Source organism: Gavia stellata, chromosome 12 (genome assembly GCF_030936135.1).
Source record: "Gavia stellata isolate bGavSte3 chromosome 12, bGavSte3.hap2, whole genome shotgun sequence".
NCBI lineage: Eukaryota > Metazoa > Chordata > Aves > Gaviiformes > Gaviidae > Gavia > Gavia stellata.
In genome coordinates this window covers 25,056,718-25,072,692 of record NC_082605.1, presented here as the reverse complement: position 1 = coordinate 25,072,692, position 15,975 = coordinate 25,056,718, and the positions used below count along the sequence as shown (strand labels likewise).

Genomic DNA, 15,975 nt, shown 5'->3' with positions numbered 1-15,975 from the left:
CTGCAGTGGATGCTGGTGAGCGTCCGTGACGTACGGTGGCCCTCCCATACACGCGCAGGGGATGCAGGGCTCGCTGGGGTGCCCGAGTTCCTGTAGGGTCGTGAGTCGGTGAAGAGGGAAAAACCTCAGCTGCCGTGGATGCAGAGTGAACCCTCCAGCTTTAACGGTGGGTGCGACAAAACACGCCTGAGCTTGCAGGGGGCCCCAGGCAATAGTTCTGGCATGTTGAATTGCCTAGGCAGGGCAGAGATGATCAGTGGAAATGGGTGATAAAACCAGAAATATCCATATGCCGTTAAAAGCTTCATGCATTTTAAGAGAATAAATGGAAGAAAAAGGATTAGATTTGTATGAACTTTTTCAACACAGAGCTGCTGTGGATGAAGAGAGGAGGGGCAGGAGGTGCATTTGCTTGATTTCCTTTCAGAAATTTGACATCATTTTTTCGTATACCAGTACCCTGGTTTAGTAAACTTATGTAACTCTCCTTCTATATGCAGGTTATTACTAATAGCTACCTGTTTGTAAGCAGGAACCATAAATCATGATGCTCTAATAATAATAACAATTTTTACTAAGCTGTTCTTAGAGTACTATATTAAACTGGAAGAATCCAACCAATACACATTCCTTAAATTTTGCCAGTCCTGGCTTTAATAATACGGCAAAACTACGTTTTTTGCCAAAGTTTGTATGTAGTAAACCATTTATTCCTCACGTGGATACCACAGACATTGGAATTGGCTTGCTAAATTAATTAAGCACATGTGCTGATTGTTTTATGATTTAGAATTGTCATGCAGTCTGTAAGTTTTACTGCCTGAAGACCACGAGCAGTCTTTGTCTGATAGACCTTGTTAGCTTGGTACAAAAAAGCAACAGTACTTTCCTTTAGAAAAAAGAATTTCTTCTTGATACTTCTGGCTGCTTTTCCCAGTTGCTTGGAAGAATAGCCTCAAGGTCTTAATGTCCTTTAAAAGGTTAATTTACCAATGTATTCATCTTAACAAAACCAAACCAAAACACCACCCCCTAAAGAAACAGACAAAACCCCTGACAGACAAAAACCCAAACCACCAAACAACCAAAAAAAACTGTTAAAAAAGCCCTGAGAAAATATACATGGGGGAGGGAGTTGCTATAGAGAGGCTAAGGAGAAAAAGAAAATGTGGGTTAAAAATCCTCCAGAAAGAAACCTACTCCTTAGACCATAGAGTTCAATAGCTATAGCTAGATTTTGAAAAGGACTACATAATATTTGGGTCTGTAATATTTATAGTTAAGGAACCTTTGATTAGAAATACTCAAATCTCATGCGTCAGGGCGGGAGTTAATTACTGTGAGGGTCAGGGAGGATCCTGTCCTTCCCCTGCGCTATCCACACATTGCTGCCTGTTTGGCTAGAAATAAATCGGTTGTTCAGGAGTTTTTGTCGTGGTGGCTGCCTCAGGCAGAACCCTGAGCTTGGACCAAGACTGTTGCTTTGGAAGAGATGTATGGTAACAGTCGAGCACTGCAAGCCAGGCCGGGGTGTGCATGGGGGGCCCTTCGCGCAGTTCAGGAAACACTTTAAAAACACGTGCTTGCCCATGGGCGTAGGAGAAAGCCAGCCTGGAAGCACACATCAGATCCGCTTGGCGTTACGGCACGGGCTTCCCGATTCCTGGCCTCAGACCACAAAAACCTGACAGTCCCCCGTTTAACGCGTTATGACAGCTTTCGTACTCTGTTGTAACAAGAGGCATGGTTCTGCTGTGAGTCAAAACTACGGGAACTCGTGGAGGGAATCCAGGGCCGTTTGCTCCTGCACCGTCAGAGGTGCGGGTCGCAGCCTCGCCCTGCGCGGCCGTTCCCTCGCAGTGCCGACGCCTGGAGCATCAGCTGCGGCTGAGCCCGCCTCGGCCTGGGGGGTGTCCCTGGGGGTGATGCCAGCGTGGGCATTTCACGGGCGGAGGAAGGGTTTTGCCGGGTGCCGCTGGGCCGCAGCACACCTCTGCGCGGCAAGGGGACCTGCGTTCCGGTGGCTTTCAGACTCCCTCAGCGCCCTCTTCATCCGGCAGAGGAGCTGGCACATTAGGTTTGGATAGGCCTCGAATTGCTAAAGCTTAAAAGATGGGGTCAGTCTGGGGGGTGTTGCCTTTATATGTAAAATAGTGCACTTTCGAGGGCTACAGCCACTTTTCAGTGCTGAAAAGTTCAGCGACCCTCGACCCCCCCAAGTTGCGATGCAGTGAAGTGCCTCCATCGCTGCATCTCCTCATCTCAGCACTGCCGTGCGCCTCAGCGTCCCCGACAGCCGGCTCCCACCCGGCATCAGACTTGCCGGAGAGCACTGGGGGCAATGCTCATCAAAGGGAAACAGCCCTCGCATTTATTTGCTTTTTCCCGTCTTTTCTGAGCAATTATTTGTGGCTGCTGATGCATCGCAGCCCTTTCCTGCCTTCTCCTGGTGCGGTTTAATTTCCTTTGCTGCCTGGATCCACCTTGCAGCGTGCAGAGCCTGCTTGTTGTGGTGGAGCGTTGCTTTACAAGCATTTATCGTACCTTGGTTGGAATACCTTTTGTAACTGGGTTTTGTTTCGACGCTGTTTTGCTTTGAGGGAAGTGCAGTGGCTGCAGGCTCCAAAGGTGCGACTGTTTTGTTTTTGCATTTTTAATACATAATAAATAAACATTCTCCATAAAAATGGAAGAGAACAGAAGTAGTTTGTATTCTCTTCAAACACTCCTCCTAAGATCTGAAGATACTTTCAGGCATGAGTTAGGATCTCTCGTAGTACCCAGCATTGTTATGGCCAAGCGCAAACGTTATCCCGGTAAAACATTATTTCATGCTTTGCAACAGACAGGTTAAATATCTTTTAACTGTTGAACCAGTGAGGAAATAAGACAGATGCATCAGTAGTTTGGAAAGGATTTCCTTCTCTCTGAAGCCCAGTACTGTTGCAGCCTTGCCTATGTAAAATCCCTCGGCGTTTCTGCAGAGCTCCGTCATTTGTATTTAACCCCACCAGATTCCTCGGGACGCACCAGTCGCCATCCTCACTGCCGTCATCTCTCTTGTGAGGATGATGTCTAACTCGTGGGGCTTGGAGCAGTTGGCCTTGTGCATCGGGGAGAACTGCTGTCGACCTGCCGGAATGCGCGAGGAGGGCGACCGGAGCAGCGGAGTTGTGTGGGGACGTCTGTCTGTCCTGGGGGACGGGGCAGCTCTCTGCCTGCTGCTGAGGAATGACTGAAGGTCACTGCTGGAGTGCAGAGTCGTTCGGGCTTCCCTATTTTCCACCCACGGGATGTTGCTCTGTTCTTAAAATGTTTCTTGTTTTCCTGTGCTGGTGCAGTTTGGTGCCTCGGTTGCGATCGGTGGCACGGCTTGCTTACCGCCCCGTCGGTCTAGACCATCCCCGGCCTGATTTTCACAAGAGCTCACCCGCGGCTCGGCAGCGTGACCAGGTCCCACGGAAGAGATGGCTCTCCCTTAGCTGCCTGAGGGAAGACTTTGAGATGCTCGTGCGGGGTTGGAGACTCCTCAGCTTTCCTCCTGGCTGTGGATGAACCTTTCAATATCTCTCTGTTTCCACCCCTGTGTCTAAGATGGGGTTACTGGCACTGGGGTTAATGACCACCGGTCGTCTTCTGCAGCCCCTGGCCTCTCCGCTGGTGCAGCTCTGCGGTGCAGGGGTGGGAGACACACACACAGATTCGGCCGCTTCCATGGCATTTTGGCCAAAACCAGCTTGCTTAAGCTCTGGGGCGTTGGTTTATTTCTCAAGTTGAACACTGTAATATTTCCAGCCCTTGCAGGGGTGTTACCAGACTTAATGAATTAATATACGAAGAGCTTTGAGCTCTCCAGATGAAAGGCACTGTAGAAGGGCTAAGGATTATTATTTGTGGTTCTAATTTATTTTCCATCAAAGGGATAAGAGGGGTGAGAAAATACCATTTGTTCTGGAGCTGGGAGCAGGAGTTTGAAGTATTTTTTTTTTTTCCTCTTTCTTTTTCTTTTCCCCTCCCCTTTGTGTGTTTTTCTGAGAATTTCATGGGAGTCCCTGTTCTGTCTTTTCTTCTGTGGGCACCAGCGTGTGAAGCAGCCGGCACAGTGCTAATCACCAGAGACTTCAAGGGCTGTAGCGTGTTAGGAAGGTGCCTGCCCTGGTTTTCAGTAGCAACCAATTTCTGGGCATTGCAAAAAACTGCTAGCTTCAGTGTGAGTTCAGCATTCAAAGTAAAGGGAAGATTTCGCATGGAATTTTTTCTCAAAAGCATCTGGCAATACCCTGAGCCCCGTCTCCTCAGATTCTGTGGTATTCAGTGATTTTCCTTTGTAATAGCTCAGTTTTGGATGCTTTGGGAATTCCCACCCTTGAACATTGGCAGGTATTTTCTCCTGGTATTCTTCTTTGTAGTCAAGTAGCAATAATTTCCAAGGGGGTGGGAGAATGGCAGTGATGGGCTGGAAGGTGCACTGGGAACCGGATGCAATCCTGTTTCCAGGGCACAGAACGGCGGCTGGCTGGTTGCAGCGGGAGAGCGGGTCCTCCTCCAGCATCGGCACAGGGCTCTTGGCCCTGAACCCTGCTCCACCCACGTGGCAGCCCCCTCAGCGATGGCTTGCCAGCTGCCTGTGCCAAACCGGGCGGGTTGTGGGGTCAGATCTCCGCTGATGGTCCGAGCGCAGAGCTCACTTCTCGTCCCCCGCAGCTGCCAGGGATGCCACACGCCGCTGCTCCCACGGCTGGCCCCGCCAGGGCTGCCTGTCCCTGCCTGCCGGGCACTTGGGGTGCGCCGAAACACGGCTGGGAAGAGCAGGGCAGCTGTGGTGCTGCATCGTCTTGACTCATCGGTTTCTAGGTGCAGCACTGGAGCAGTCATACAGGACTTCATGCTAAAATCGTCTCGTGGGAGAGACTCGCAGCACTAAACAAGGTTTTGCCCCAAGTAGTGTATAGAAATTCTCCCCATTTCCTCATTTTTTGTGTAACTTGCTCGTTTATGAAGGCACAGCTATACCAGTCCTTGACTGCCCGTGTCTTCAACTAATAATTAGAAGCTAAATAGCAGCAGTAAATTATTATTATTAAGCAGTGGATTATGACCATTTGATAGTTCCTGCAAAAATCCTCGTTATTGCATATGTAGTTTCACTGCTTTAAAGACTCGATGGGGACAGGTATCTGTGAGCAGGAATCGGCCCGTTGTGGTTTTACTGCTGCTTTTAGCACAGACTAAACCACATACAACTCTGTGTGTGACTTGATCTGACCTGAGGGTTGTCTCTTCAGATCTGGGGAAAGCACGAGATGACTTCTTTGGTTGGAGCTGCTTGTGGCACCAGCTGAGTTTTCATATTTCAATTCGAGTTTATCAGTACTGGTGTTCTGATGCAGAATCACTTTCTGTGCCTTTTTGCATTGGTTCAGTAATGCCTGTGGATGCTGTAGAGCTGGAGAAGGTGCCTCTGAAATGCTAGCTCCTAACAAGGAGTTCTGCTGCTGTGGAAAAGTTGATCTCATTTTGGGTCATTGGGTCATTGTCACTAGCAATCTTTCTTTTCTTTTCTGTAGCTTTTCGTACCATGCTGGTCCTCATGGCAGTGATTTTGGTGGGGCTGCACTGGGGCTGAAGCCTGCTCACCGTACGCCTGCCCATGCTGTGCCGGGGTGGTTTCGATTACAGCTCGGACAATGAGGACTTCCTACTCGTTCTTTAATCTGTGTGGCAGCAAAGCGTCTTAACTTCTGTAATACAAATTGTCCTTTGGTAGTTTTCATGTAATAAGAGTAACTCATTGGCAATGGTTAGTTTGGTGCTATGTGCCATGGGAGGCGTTTCTCATGGGGACCCTCTGTTTCTCCCATGGGGGTGTCCCTGTGACCCACAGCCCTCCTGCGCCTGGGCGTATCTCTGCAGATCGCGGTGCTTGTGTGCAGAGATACCCGAACAGCTTCAGATGCCGAGGGTACCACTCTGCTAACTGCCTGTGCTGACCAGGGTGTGCCACGCCGTGCTGTGCCAGCAGACAGGAATGAGTGCACTGGGGACATAGGATTATGAAACTCCTCACAGAGGATAAAGCCATAATTATCTAACTTTATGTCCTCTATCAGGAACTCCATCCCTCTCATGTCCCCGAAAGAGACGTGCTTGAGTTTTGGACTGCAGCTCTTCTGTTTCACTGCACTCCCCTTACAGCCCCATGAGTGTGGCTCAGGCTGATGCGTTGTGCTCCTCCTGCTTCCAGCGTCCTCTCTGTTTTGCCTTTCCCCACAGAACAACATCTGTTGGCATCCAACTTTTGGGTGCTTCTTCGGTGCCCATCCTTGCCCCCCACTCCCAGGGCCGCCTGCTCGCAGCAGAGCCAGCCGCTCGGAGTGGAGCCCTGCAGAGGTTTGTGCTGTGTCAGGGCTCCCGTTGGGGACTGGGAGGAGAGTTGCGAAGAGTTGCTCCTTGCTCAGCTGTGATTAAGCGTTCATAGCAGCAAATCCCTATGCTGTTGCTATACTTAACATGCCAAACTCAATTATATTGAGAAGAGAGTTTAAAAACAGGCTTTTGTCTAATGTACAGTATTTTGGCAGCAATTAGCTCTGAGTTTTATCATTTTCCCCAAGGTGAACATGAGAACGATCAGTTATGCATGAGAAACTGCTCCGTCGTGAGAGAGGAAGGCAGCTTCCTAGCGACGATGAAAGGGTTTGCACTTACTGCAAGGCACGTTTTTCAGTGCCACTTTGCTTGAATGTCCATCTCTATTTGATAGCTTTGGGAAATGGTTTCTTTGTGTAAAAAGTGCGTGCAGGGCAGTTCACAAGGCGAGAAGGAAATCGCTGGGGACAAGAAGTGGCACAGGCCCTCTGGCCATTTCTTTGCTGGGGGCCACTGCAGGGCGCAGGTTTTGCCACCGGCGGGGCCCCTGCGGTCACGCTGGCCCCGGGGTGGTGCTGAGCAGGTAAGCGTGCAGAACCGTGCTTTTGGGTGATTTTTTTCTTTTGTCCTGTCTGAGATGATCCTGTGCCCTTCCCAGTAAAATGAAGGGTATTAAGCCCTGGTGCTGTGGCGAGGGTCCAGCGCAGGGTCACCGTACTATCTGGCTGTTTGCTCCCTGGTACCTGTTCTTCAGTCCTCTTTCCTTCTTGCCTTTTCATATGGTATTGCACTACACTGTTAAATATACCCTGATATGACAGGGCAGATGTTTCTCTGGGACATACAATGCTTTTTGGGTGTTTAATGTACACATGACCCTCCAGAACAAGGGTGGGAGTGTTTGTGTGACCAGGCCCTTCCTCAATGTTTCTCAGTGCTGTGACCTGGGATTCCACGCCAGCCTCGCTCGGACGTTCAGGACATACCTGTCTGCCGAGTACAACCTGGAAACCTCCCGCCATGAGGGCCTGGACATCATCGAGAATGCTGTGGACAACCTGGATGCACGGAGCGACAAGCACACCATCATGGACATGTGCAACCAGGTCTTCTGCCCTCCGCTGAAGTTTGAGTTCCAGCCTCACATGGGGGATGAGGTAGTGTACTCACCCGAGGGGCTGCAGAGCTGCCTCGCCGCCTGGCCTGGGCTGGCTTCCTCCTCTTCTTAACCATCACTGTTAAATTATTTCTGACTCCTTATCCCTCTGTGCTGTCTTCACACACTGCTATTCCTGTTTCCTTTCTTAATGAGACACTTGGCTCATTAGGGCTCCTCCTTTCAGTCTGCCTCTTGCTCTGTATCTCTCCCAATTAGCAAGCCTGTGGTTTGATTCTCAGCTGAACTGCCCAACAGGTTTGTAAAGTGGAGCTTTGATTTACCTGCTGTAATTGGAAGACTTCTGAGTGCAGCTTTCAAATGCTGGGTGGAAAATGCTTTGTGCTGGCCTGAGTCCAGGGCACTGCTGATTGCAAGCTGGGCGACGCAGCCTCGCTGGAGGCTGCGAGGAGCTTGCGGGTGCTGGAGAGAATCATTTAGGTATTTAAATGTGTATGTCTGGTCAGTGCGTGACCCACTGAATACTCTCCTGTCTCCCTCTGGCACTGCTTCTGTCTCAGGTGTGTCAGGTCAGCGCCCAGCAGCCTGTGCAGACCGAGTTGCTGATGCGGTACCACCAGCTGCAGTCGCGACTAGCCACCCTCAAGATAGAGAATGAAGAGGTAAGAAGTCGCTCTGGGTCTCATGTTTGGCCTCATAGGAAGCATTGCTCAGCCTTTTGCCTGTTGCGCAGAGGGTTTCCTGGTGTGCTCAGGTGTAGAGTCCTTCCAGTGACAGTGCTGAGAGCTGCCATTGACTGCAGCTAGCGCAAGAGCAAGCCCAGTACTAAGGAGCTGTCTGTTGGCGGGTGTTTGGGCTCAAGACATGTCACTTTCCCAGTCTGCTTCAAAACCATGCTGTCTTCTATTTCTGACAGGTACGAAAAACTCTGGATGCCACAATGCAGACTTTGCAGGACATGCTGACGGTGGAAGATTTTGATGTTTCAGACGCCTTCCAGCATAGTCGCTCCACTGAGTCAGTCAAGTCAGCTGCATCAGAGACCTACATGAGTAAAATAAACATCGCCAAGAGGAGAGCCAACCAGCAGGAAACTGAAATGTTCTACTTTACAGTGAGTCTCATCTCATGCGATGCAGGACACAAAGCATTAATTGCTAGGGCTGAGTCCCATTTTAAGTGCTCATTAGTGAAGAGCAAGAACCAATTCAGTCTCTTTAAGTATTTGTCTTCTGTCTGATTTGGGGTTGGAATGCGTTTCTCAGTGGCACAGTAGTGCATAGGGACTGACAATCCAGTGTTTGCCTTGTTCTTCTTTTTGAAGGAACAACTGGAGCAACCGGTTGTGACAGAAAACTTACAGAACTCAGTAGGAGTGGCTCAGAGCTGGGCAGCAGACCAGCCGGCATCACAGCGTGTCACTGTTCAGTGGCTGTTCCTGGAGGCCTTCACAATTTTGAACCATCCATCAAGCCTTCCTTTTCTGGCCTACACAGCTAAAATCTGCCCCTGGCCCATGGGATGAACTAAACAGCCATTTGCATCTCATGCAGGGTGTTGGAGGAAGCTGCGACAGCCTGGCTTTGCGACGCCTCGCTGTTGTGTGCGTGCTGGGTAGAGGCAGCTGTGCTGTGTCTCCCCTGCAGCCTTGCTCCCATCCTTCACTTCTAGGCAGATCTAAGGTTCTCCATGACAGTGCTTGAAATATAATTAGTTCAGCAGAAGTAGCCCTCATTTAAGCATGGGTAACAGGCTAAAGTTAATAGCATCTTGTGATATATTTCATATGCATAGAAAAGCTTCTACTTTCTCTTAACGGTATTATTATTCCAATTTGGGGGGAAAAAACTTGCAGCTCTCGTTTTGAATTGTGCTTGGGGTTTTTTTAATGCTTTTTGCAAGAATTTGATCTTTCCCATTCTCTGTCTTTCATTTTCCATCTCTCTCTCCCTCACTCCTCTTATCTGTAAATTGCTTGCTCGTGAGCGTGACCGGGTGTCAAACAGTCTCACAATGAAATGAGAAGTTGTGCTGCACAGTTAGTGTTGCCCGGTGCATAAAGCATCTGATGGTTCCTGACCTGGGAAGGTCTCATGCTCTAGGAGTTCTTGCTCTGCATCACTTGTTTGTACAAAGGCAAAGCGCCTGTCAGTGGAGGGAAAGCCTCTTTGATTTTCCAGGCCATTCCCAGAAGCCTGACAGAAGAAAGCTTGCTTTCAACTCGTTTCTTTGGAGCTCCTTGCATTCCCAGGCAGTAGCTGCAGCACCAAGGAGACCAGGCTAATAAGGTATCAGGACTGTGGCTGGAGCAGTGAGAAGTGATTAGACCATGCTCAGCCCTGCGGCGCATCAGATGTCTGGTTTGTTAGAGCCTGTCAGCCTCGCCGAGCCCCCCCCAGCAGCCCCCCAGGCAAAAGCGCGCCTCAATTACGGACTATTCTTGCCAAGAGTCTTAACCCACCTTGTTTTGTTTTATTTGTAATTCCAGAAATTTAAAGAGTATTTGAATGGCAGTAACCTTATCACGAAGCTGCAGGCTAAACACGACTTGCTGAAGCAGACTCTTGGAGAAGGTGAGTGGTGGGGTTCGGTCCAGGGAGGAACCTTCCATCACCAGAGGATTTTAAACCAGGCATTATCTTTCAGTCTTACCTGCTGTCTGTGTTTTCCTGAGTGAATGATGGCTTCTGTGGTTGGCTGCTACTACTAAGTTAAACTAGTGACACGCAAAATCATTATTTCCCTGGAGTATTAGTCTTATCCCGCCTTTCTTTGGAAAGGCACATAGAGGAATTTGTTTGAATCTTATACATGTGCCAAAGTGCTGTGCTACTTCTCCAACAGCAAACAGGTTCCCACCCACTCCAACCCTGTGCCTTTGTCCTTTCCCCCTTCTTCCCCTCTTAGTGCAGCCCTGAACACACGTATTTTCTTGTCCTTGATGCTGTGCTTCTGTGTTACAGATTTGCCAGCAGCCTTGCTGATTTAATAGGCCCTTTGTCCCCTGGCCATAGGTTTTTGATTTGCTCTGAACCAGAACTGGAAAATCATCCTTGTTTTTAAAACTAATTTTTTCCATAGCAGGCTTTTGTTACCCCAGATAACTTCACAAGTTTGGTTTGGAGCACATACACACAGGCTTCATACAACAGAGGGGGCAGTCGCTTCCGAGAGAGGCAGGAATGCGTGGCTCCAGGTGGGATCTGCCACTGCTGGGGTAGTGATGTGCCACCATGTCCTGAGGAGGAGATTTTAGCTCTTTTAAAGGGTTTTAAAAAATAGCATTATTTCTAGGTTAAAGAAGATGGAGGCGAGTTAGTGTCCTGATTTTCCAACAGGAGAGAATATATTTAAATTAAAATACACAAATGGTCCATGGTCTTGTTTTAACAATACAAAAATTGGACTCCTCATATCAGAGTAAAAAAAAAAAAAAAGCTTTTTGTTGGCTATTTTGCCAAACATATTTTCTCTGCCAAATTTATTTAGCCTTAAAATCCACCTTCTAGTTAGACCCTGTGGTATGTTCCACTTGGTGAACACAGAGCCAAGTCAAGGCACAAAGCGTAAACACAAGGAAAGCTGCAAGGGTAGATGCACAGGGCTCCATTAACGTATTTCTTTTCCCAGGAGTTTCAGTGCTCCCTGTAGCTGCCTTAACCCCTTATCACCCTGCAAGAGCAGGTTGGAGGCAGCCCTTTTGCACCCTCACCGAGGCAGTCCTGTATTCCACACCAGCGTGGCAGGGGTTGTGCGGGGCTGGGTGGGTTACTGTGCGTGGGGCAGGGCTCCCAGCCGCTGGCTCTGAATTCAGGCTTTGCCACAGGCAAGGGGAATGGAGCGTGCAGTTCACAGAAATCCGACCCATCTAAGCTCTTCCCAGAGATCACAGATCTTAATACAGGAAAGAGCTCTGTTTATTGGATACAGTGCTAAGACTCCTATAGATTGGAGCAAGGAGTCATGAGTCTGTTGAAGATTAATTTGATCACCACCCTGGTCTCTCACACCAGAGCCAAATTAATGCTGTACTGAGGAGGAGGAGTGCAGGGTCAGGCATTTTAATTCTCTAGAGTTGTGCAAAAGCAGCTGTGGAAGATTTTTCACAGGAAAACTTTCTGAATTTCTCCCAGGCCATGGGATGGTCCTGCTATATAAGTGTTCAGCAAATATTTAGCCCAGAAATGCCAAATGCTGCATTTCAGCATGAGCTGATTCTCATTAGGAAGAAGTCTGGGTTTGCAAAATACTCGTGTGGAATTCTTTGCTTTTTCTGTGAGGAATTGGCTGCAAGCTTGCTTTCCACAGGTGCCAAGGGAGAGCAGGAAGGAGACGTGCAGCCAAATGCTTCCTTTTATGTGCCTTAGAAAAAGGAAGAATAAATCAGCTTTCCTGGCCTTGGGAGAAAGGCAGAAACAGCATGTGAAATTAGTTTAGTTTTTTTCAGTGGCTTGACAAATACTTTAAAAAATGAACAGATCTTATCAGTGGTGATATGCTGCCATTTATATGAAATCCAAGCACTAAAAATACACGAAGGGAATGAGAATATTGACAGCTAGAATAGAGTCTTGCCTGATCGTGATTAGATGGGCTGTTATCTCACAGAAAAAGCTGGAGAACTGAATACTCCGCTGCATTCAGGTGCTATTAGTGGTCCTCCATGAGGCAGTTGGATAATCTCAGCGGCCTCCCCGGGGGCTTCAGCCCTTATCAGACTGCCCCTTTCCTGCTTGGGTTTGGCCAATCCCCAGCTAGTGTAAATGAGCACTTATTGCAGAGAACCAGCAGCGCATCTGGTTATTTACAAGATGGGCTTCGTATTGCAAATAAACCTCCAATATCAGTGGGAATTGAAGACGCTTTCCCTCTCTTGTGGCTGAGTCTTGGACTTCTGATATGTCTTTTAGTGGCAGGGGTTTGTATAGCCACCAGCTCGGCATCTCCCCAAGCTGCGGGGCCCTCGGGCACATTCAGCTTCTTTTTGCCAGAAGCCATTAACCCAGGGCTACAGAACCAGACGTGGGTGTGTGAGTGCCTGTGCGATTGTGTTTTAACAGTCGTTTGGTGGTGACTAATGTGGAGAGATGATAGAAACTTGTGTTTCTTCATAGGTGAAAGAGCTGAATGTGGAACAACCAGGTGAGCAGTTTCTTCCACTTCATCTGCTTTTGGGAAGGGCTCTGGCAGGAGGAGGGTGGCCGTGGGAAGGGTGGTTTGCTTTGCTACTGATACAGCTTGGCGGGGTTCAGATTTAACCACCTTCCAGACACCCTGTGCCGGCAGGCCAGAGGGCAGGCAATCCCAGGCTCCCCACATCACTGCCTTGCTTCTCAGCTGCATTGCCTGAAGTGGATTAATTAGGGTGATGACAAACAGGCCCTTGTTTCTGCTGCAGTGTAATTTCTAGCTGACTGTCTCTGAAGTGCCTGGAAGCGCTGGGTCAGCACGGTGTGGTGCAGTGCCTTGTAGTGCAGCTGAGGTTGGCTGTGTTCAGACAGTGCAACACAAGGGTGTCCACCTGCTCCCTACCGTGTCCGTTCAGTTGAGGACTTTGATATGCTCCCAGAAGCCTCTCCCAGCTCTGGCTTTTTTGCCTAGGAGTGCAGAGAATGCCTGTGTTCAGACTTCCCTCCCTCTACAGCAGGAGATAGTGCTAGGGGTGAATGTAACATGGAGGAGGCTTTGATCTGTGTCCAGTCCGTAAAGCATCTCCACAGAGCTCTGGTGGCTTGCTATGAGTGTGCTGGTTTTCTGACAGTAAGACACAGGCCAGCAAAGCCTCCAAACTTCTCCCCAGAACATGTACAACCTCTTTCTGTGTTACCTTTTTACAACCCTCTTTTGGTGTTCATTAAATTTGCAATACCAGCAAAAAAAAAAAACCCATTCCCTGTTAGAAATGCTGAAGCAGATGGTGAAGCTCGTGCTGCCTTTCCAAGCAGGAAAGAGGCTGCCTTAGCAGAGGGCAGCGCGGCGGCAGGGTGCCTTGCTCTCTCGCCTTCTGGCAGGAGGGGGACTGTGCTGCCGGTGCCAGGCTGAGTGGCGTCAGGGCTGGGCACCCACCAGGGCTGCAGGGCAGGGCAGCAAGGTGCCATCAGGACACAGAGGGGCCTTCCCTGCCTCGCACAGGCCAGAGAGCGGGGACTGCATCATGTATCACTGCACTGACATGCTCCAAGAAGCTGCTCTTGACCGTGCTCCCAGGTGCCCTTCGGATCAGCTATCACAGCAGCCGGTCCCCTGCTGCAATCGCCACCTCTCCCTCTCCAGCGGGTCCCGGGAGAGCTGCCCTGCAGCACCCTGACGCCCTCGGTGCCCCGGGTGTGTTTGCATGCACACGGCTGGTGGGGGCTACAGACACAGCCTCTGGGAGGTGAGCTCTGGCCCTTTGGGTGGGCCAGGCAGGGCTCTCTGCTGAGCTGGTCGAGGAAAGCACCCCAAACGCCTAGGTAAAATCACAGGGAGAATTTGCTCTTGAGTACTTTGTTTGTCAGGAGTGGGTGCCCGTGGGGCGGTGGTGTCGCTGGCCAAAACAATCAAAGGAATGAGTAACAGCCTCCTACATGAGGGATGATGGCACAGCTCCCTGCTGCTTCTGTTTGCTTTTGTTTCAGCAGTTGCTTTTACTTCACAAAGGAAAACAAACAAGAGACAATCTCCTTGTGCGAGGCAGCGCTGTAAGTGTAGGCAGATCAACCTTCCCACCAGATGCAGCTGGAGGCCAGGCTGCCCCGGCCGCCTCGCGCCAGAGCATCCCCCTGGGAAAGGAGAATACACGGCAGCAAACAGCACTGGGTCTCTAGTCTGCGGCACAGGGCTGCTCAGCTGAGAGTCAGGCGGGCACTTGAATGGACAGCAGGCATTCCTGCTCCTCAGTTACCAGCTGAAGGAGTGGTTAGAAGCTATAGGAGTGTAGAGTCAAATTGCTTAATAAAAGGCACGTGGTTAAGGAACCAGCGGATCACAACTGTCACCTTTGCATCATACCTCTGTGTAAATTGTACATGTCGATTCGGCTCTGCTTTGTGAGAACTTTTGCATGAAGGCTCCTAGCACTCATTTTTGTTTGCAGTTGTGATCTCTCCTCTACAGACAACAATATAGCCTGGGTGTAGAGGACGGATCAGAAATCGGTTAGAGATTTTATGCTATTTTTCTCCCTTTTCTAGATCTAGGCACTTGGGTCTTAATGTCCTTCATTATCAGAAGAAGAAATCAAAATGTGAATAGTGTTAATAAAAGCAGCCCTCCAAAGACCTGATCCCTGCACTAAAATAAGGCACATGTTTCCATGGCCTCATTTCCAGAAGCAGTAGGTGTCCGTTACCCTTGCTGAAGTCAACAAGGTCTTCACAGTCACTAGCTAGTAGCGGTAGGGTCATGTCACTTCCTAATGCGCATGCCTGCCTTTTCTGCTCTTATAGAGTTGCTGGTGGGTTTGCTCATGTGCGTTGACTGGGCTCACCTTCTTGTTTGGTGGTTTGACTCTTGGAAATGTCTGCCAGAAAGATGAGAAACCATCCACATCCCTGTGAATGTCTCCCAAACAGAAGTTAGCTACAGAGAGGTGGAAGTGGTCCCACTTTCCTCTTTCTGGCCATCTATGAGCAGAATGAGGTCCATTTAGGAATAAACAGGAGTTACCCCAGTGTTTTCCAGGGGTAGCTGTGGTTTATTTTCGATATATCAAGGAATCAGTTGAACGCTTCAGCTACTCTTGGTGCTTTTTCAGGCTGACAGAGTGCTGAACTGATGGAAGTAGGAGGCAGGTGTTAAAAATCCTACTGAGCACCAGTGCCTTTGTTTTACTTCTTAAATGTTATCATAGAATCATAGAATAGTTTGGGTTGGAAGGGACCTTTAAAGGTCATCTAGTCCAACCCCCTGCCATGGGCAGGGATGTCTTCAACTAGATCAGGTTGCTCAGAGCCCCGTCCAACCTGACCTTGAATGTTCCCAGGGATGGGGCATCCACCACCTCTCTGGGCAACCTGTGCAAGTGTTTCACCACCTTTATTGTAAAAACATTCTTCCTTATATCTAGTCTAAATCTACCCTCATCCCTGGTACTAGCAGAAACACTGAGCAGCAGTTTTGATATTTGGCATCTCAGAGAGGTTTGTATCTGCAGATCGTGGGTACCAAAGACAGTTGTGTAACCAGCTGTGTTTAGCAGCTTTATTACTCTCTGGCTTGAATGAAGCAAGTTCTGCATGAAGAGCGTTCCTGATCACCCATTGTTCATTCAAGCTGTGGTTGTTGGTATAGTTACTGCTCTGACACTGTCTGATTTCTGAAGTTGACTCTCGTTTACAGTAGAAACTAGGACTCTTCAAGAAGCCCATAGCAACAGATAATTAGATTTCTGTATGTGGCTGCAGCTGAGGTTAGAGTCTGTCTGATAGGGAAATACTGGAAGATTGTGGGAATGGAAAGTAATGGGTAGTTGGCTTATTGCTGTTAAATGTTTCTATTATCAAGATTAA

The 15,975-nt window shown here is 49.1% G+C and overlaps 1 protein-coding gene across 2 annotated transcripts in view; it reads left to right on the top strand.

Moving 5' to 3' along the window:
- The window catches only part of SRGAP3 (SLIT-ROBO Rho GTPase activating protein 3), a 125,852-nt gene that overhangs the window by 91,310 nt on the left and 18,567 nt on the right, over positions 1–15,975 (top strand). For both annotated transcript variants that reach the window (XM_059823573.1, XM_059823572.1), the window contains exons 7-11: positions 7,305–7,526; positions 8,047–8,148; positions 8,403–8,600; positions 9,975–10,059; positions 12,601–12,628. In XM_059823573.1, coding sequence (XP_059679556.1) covers positions 7,305–7,526; positions 8,047–8,148; positions 8,403–8,600; positions 9,975–10,059; positions 12,601–12,628 — 635 coding nt within the window. The remainder of the gene's footprint in view (positions 1–7,304; positions 7,527–8,046; positions 8,149–8,402; positions 8,601–9,974; positions 10,060–12,600; positions 12,629–15,975) is intronic.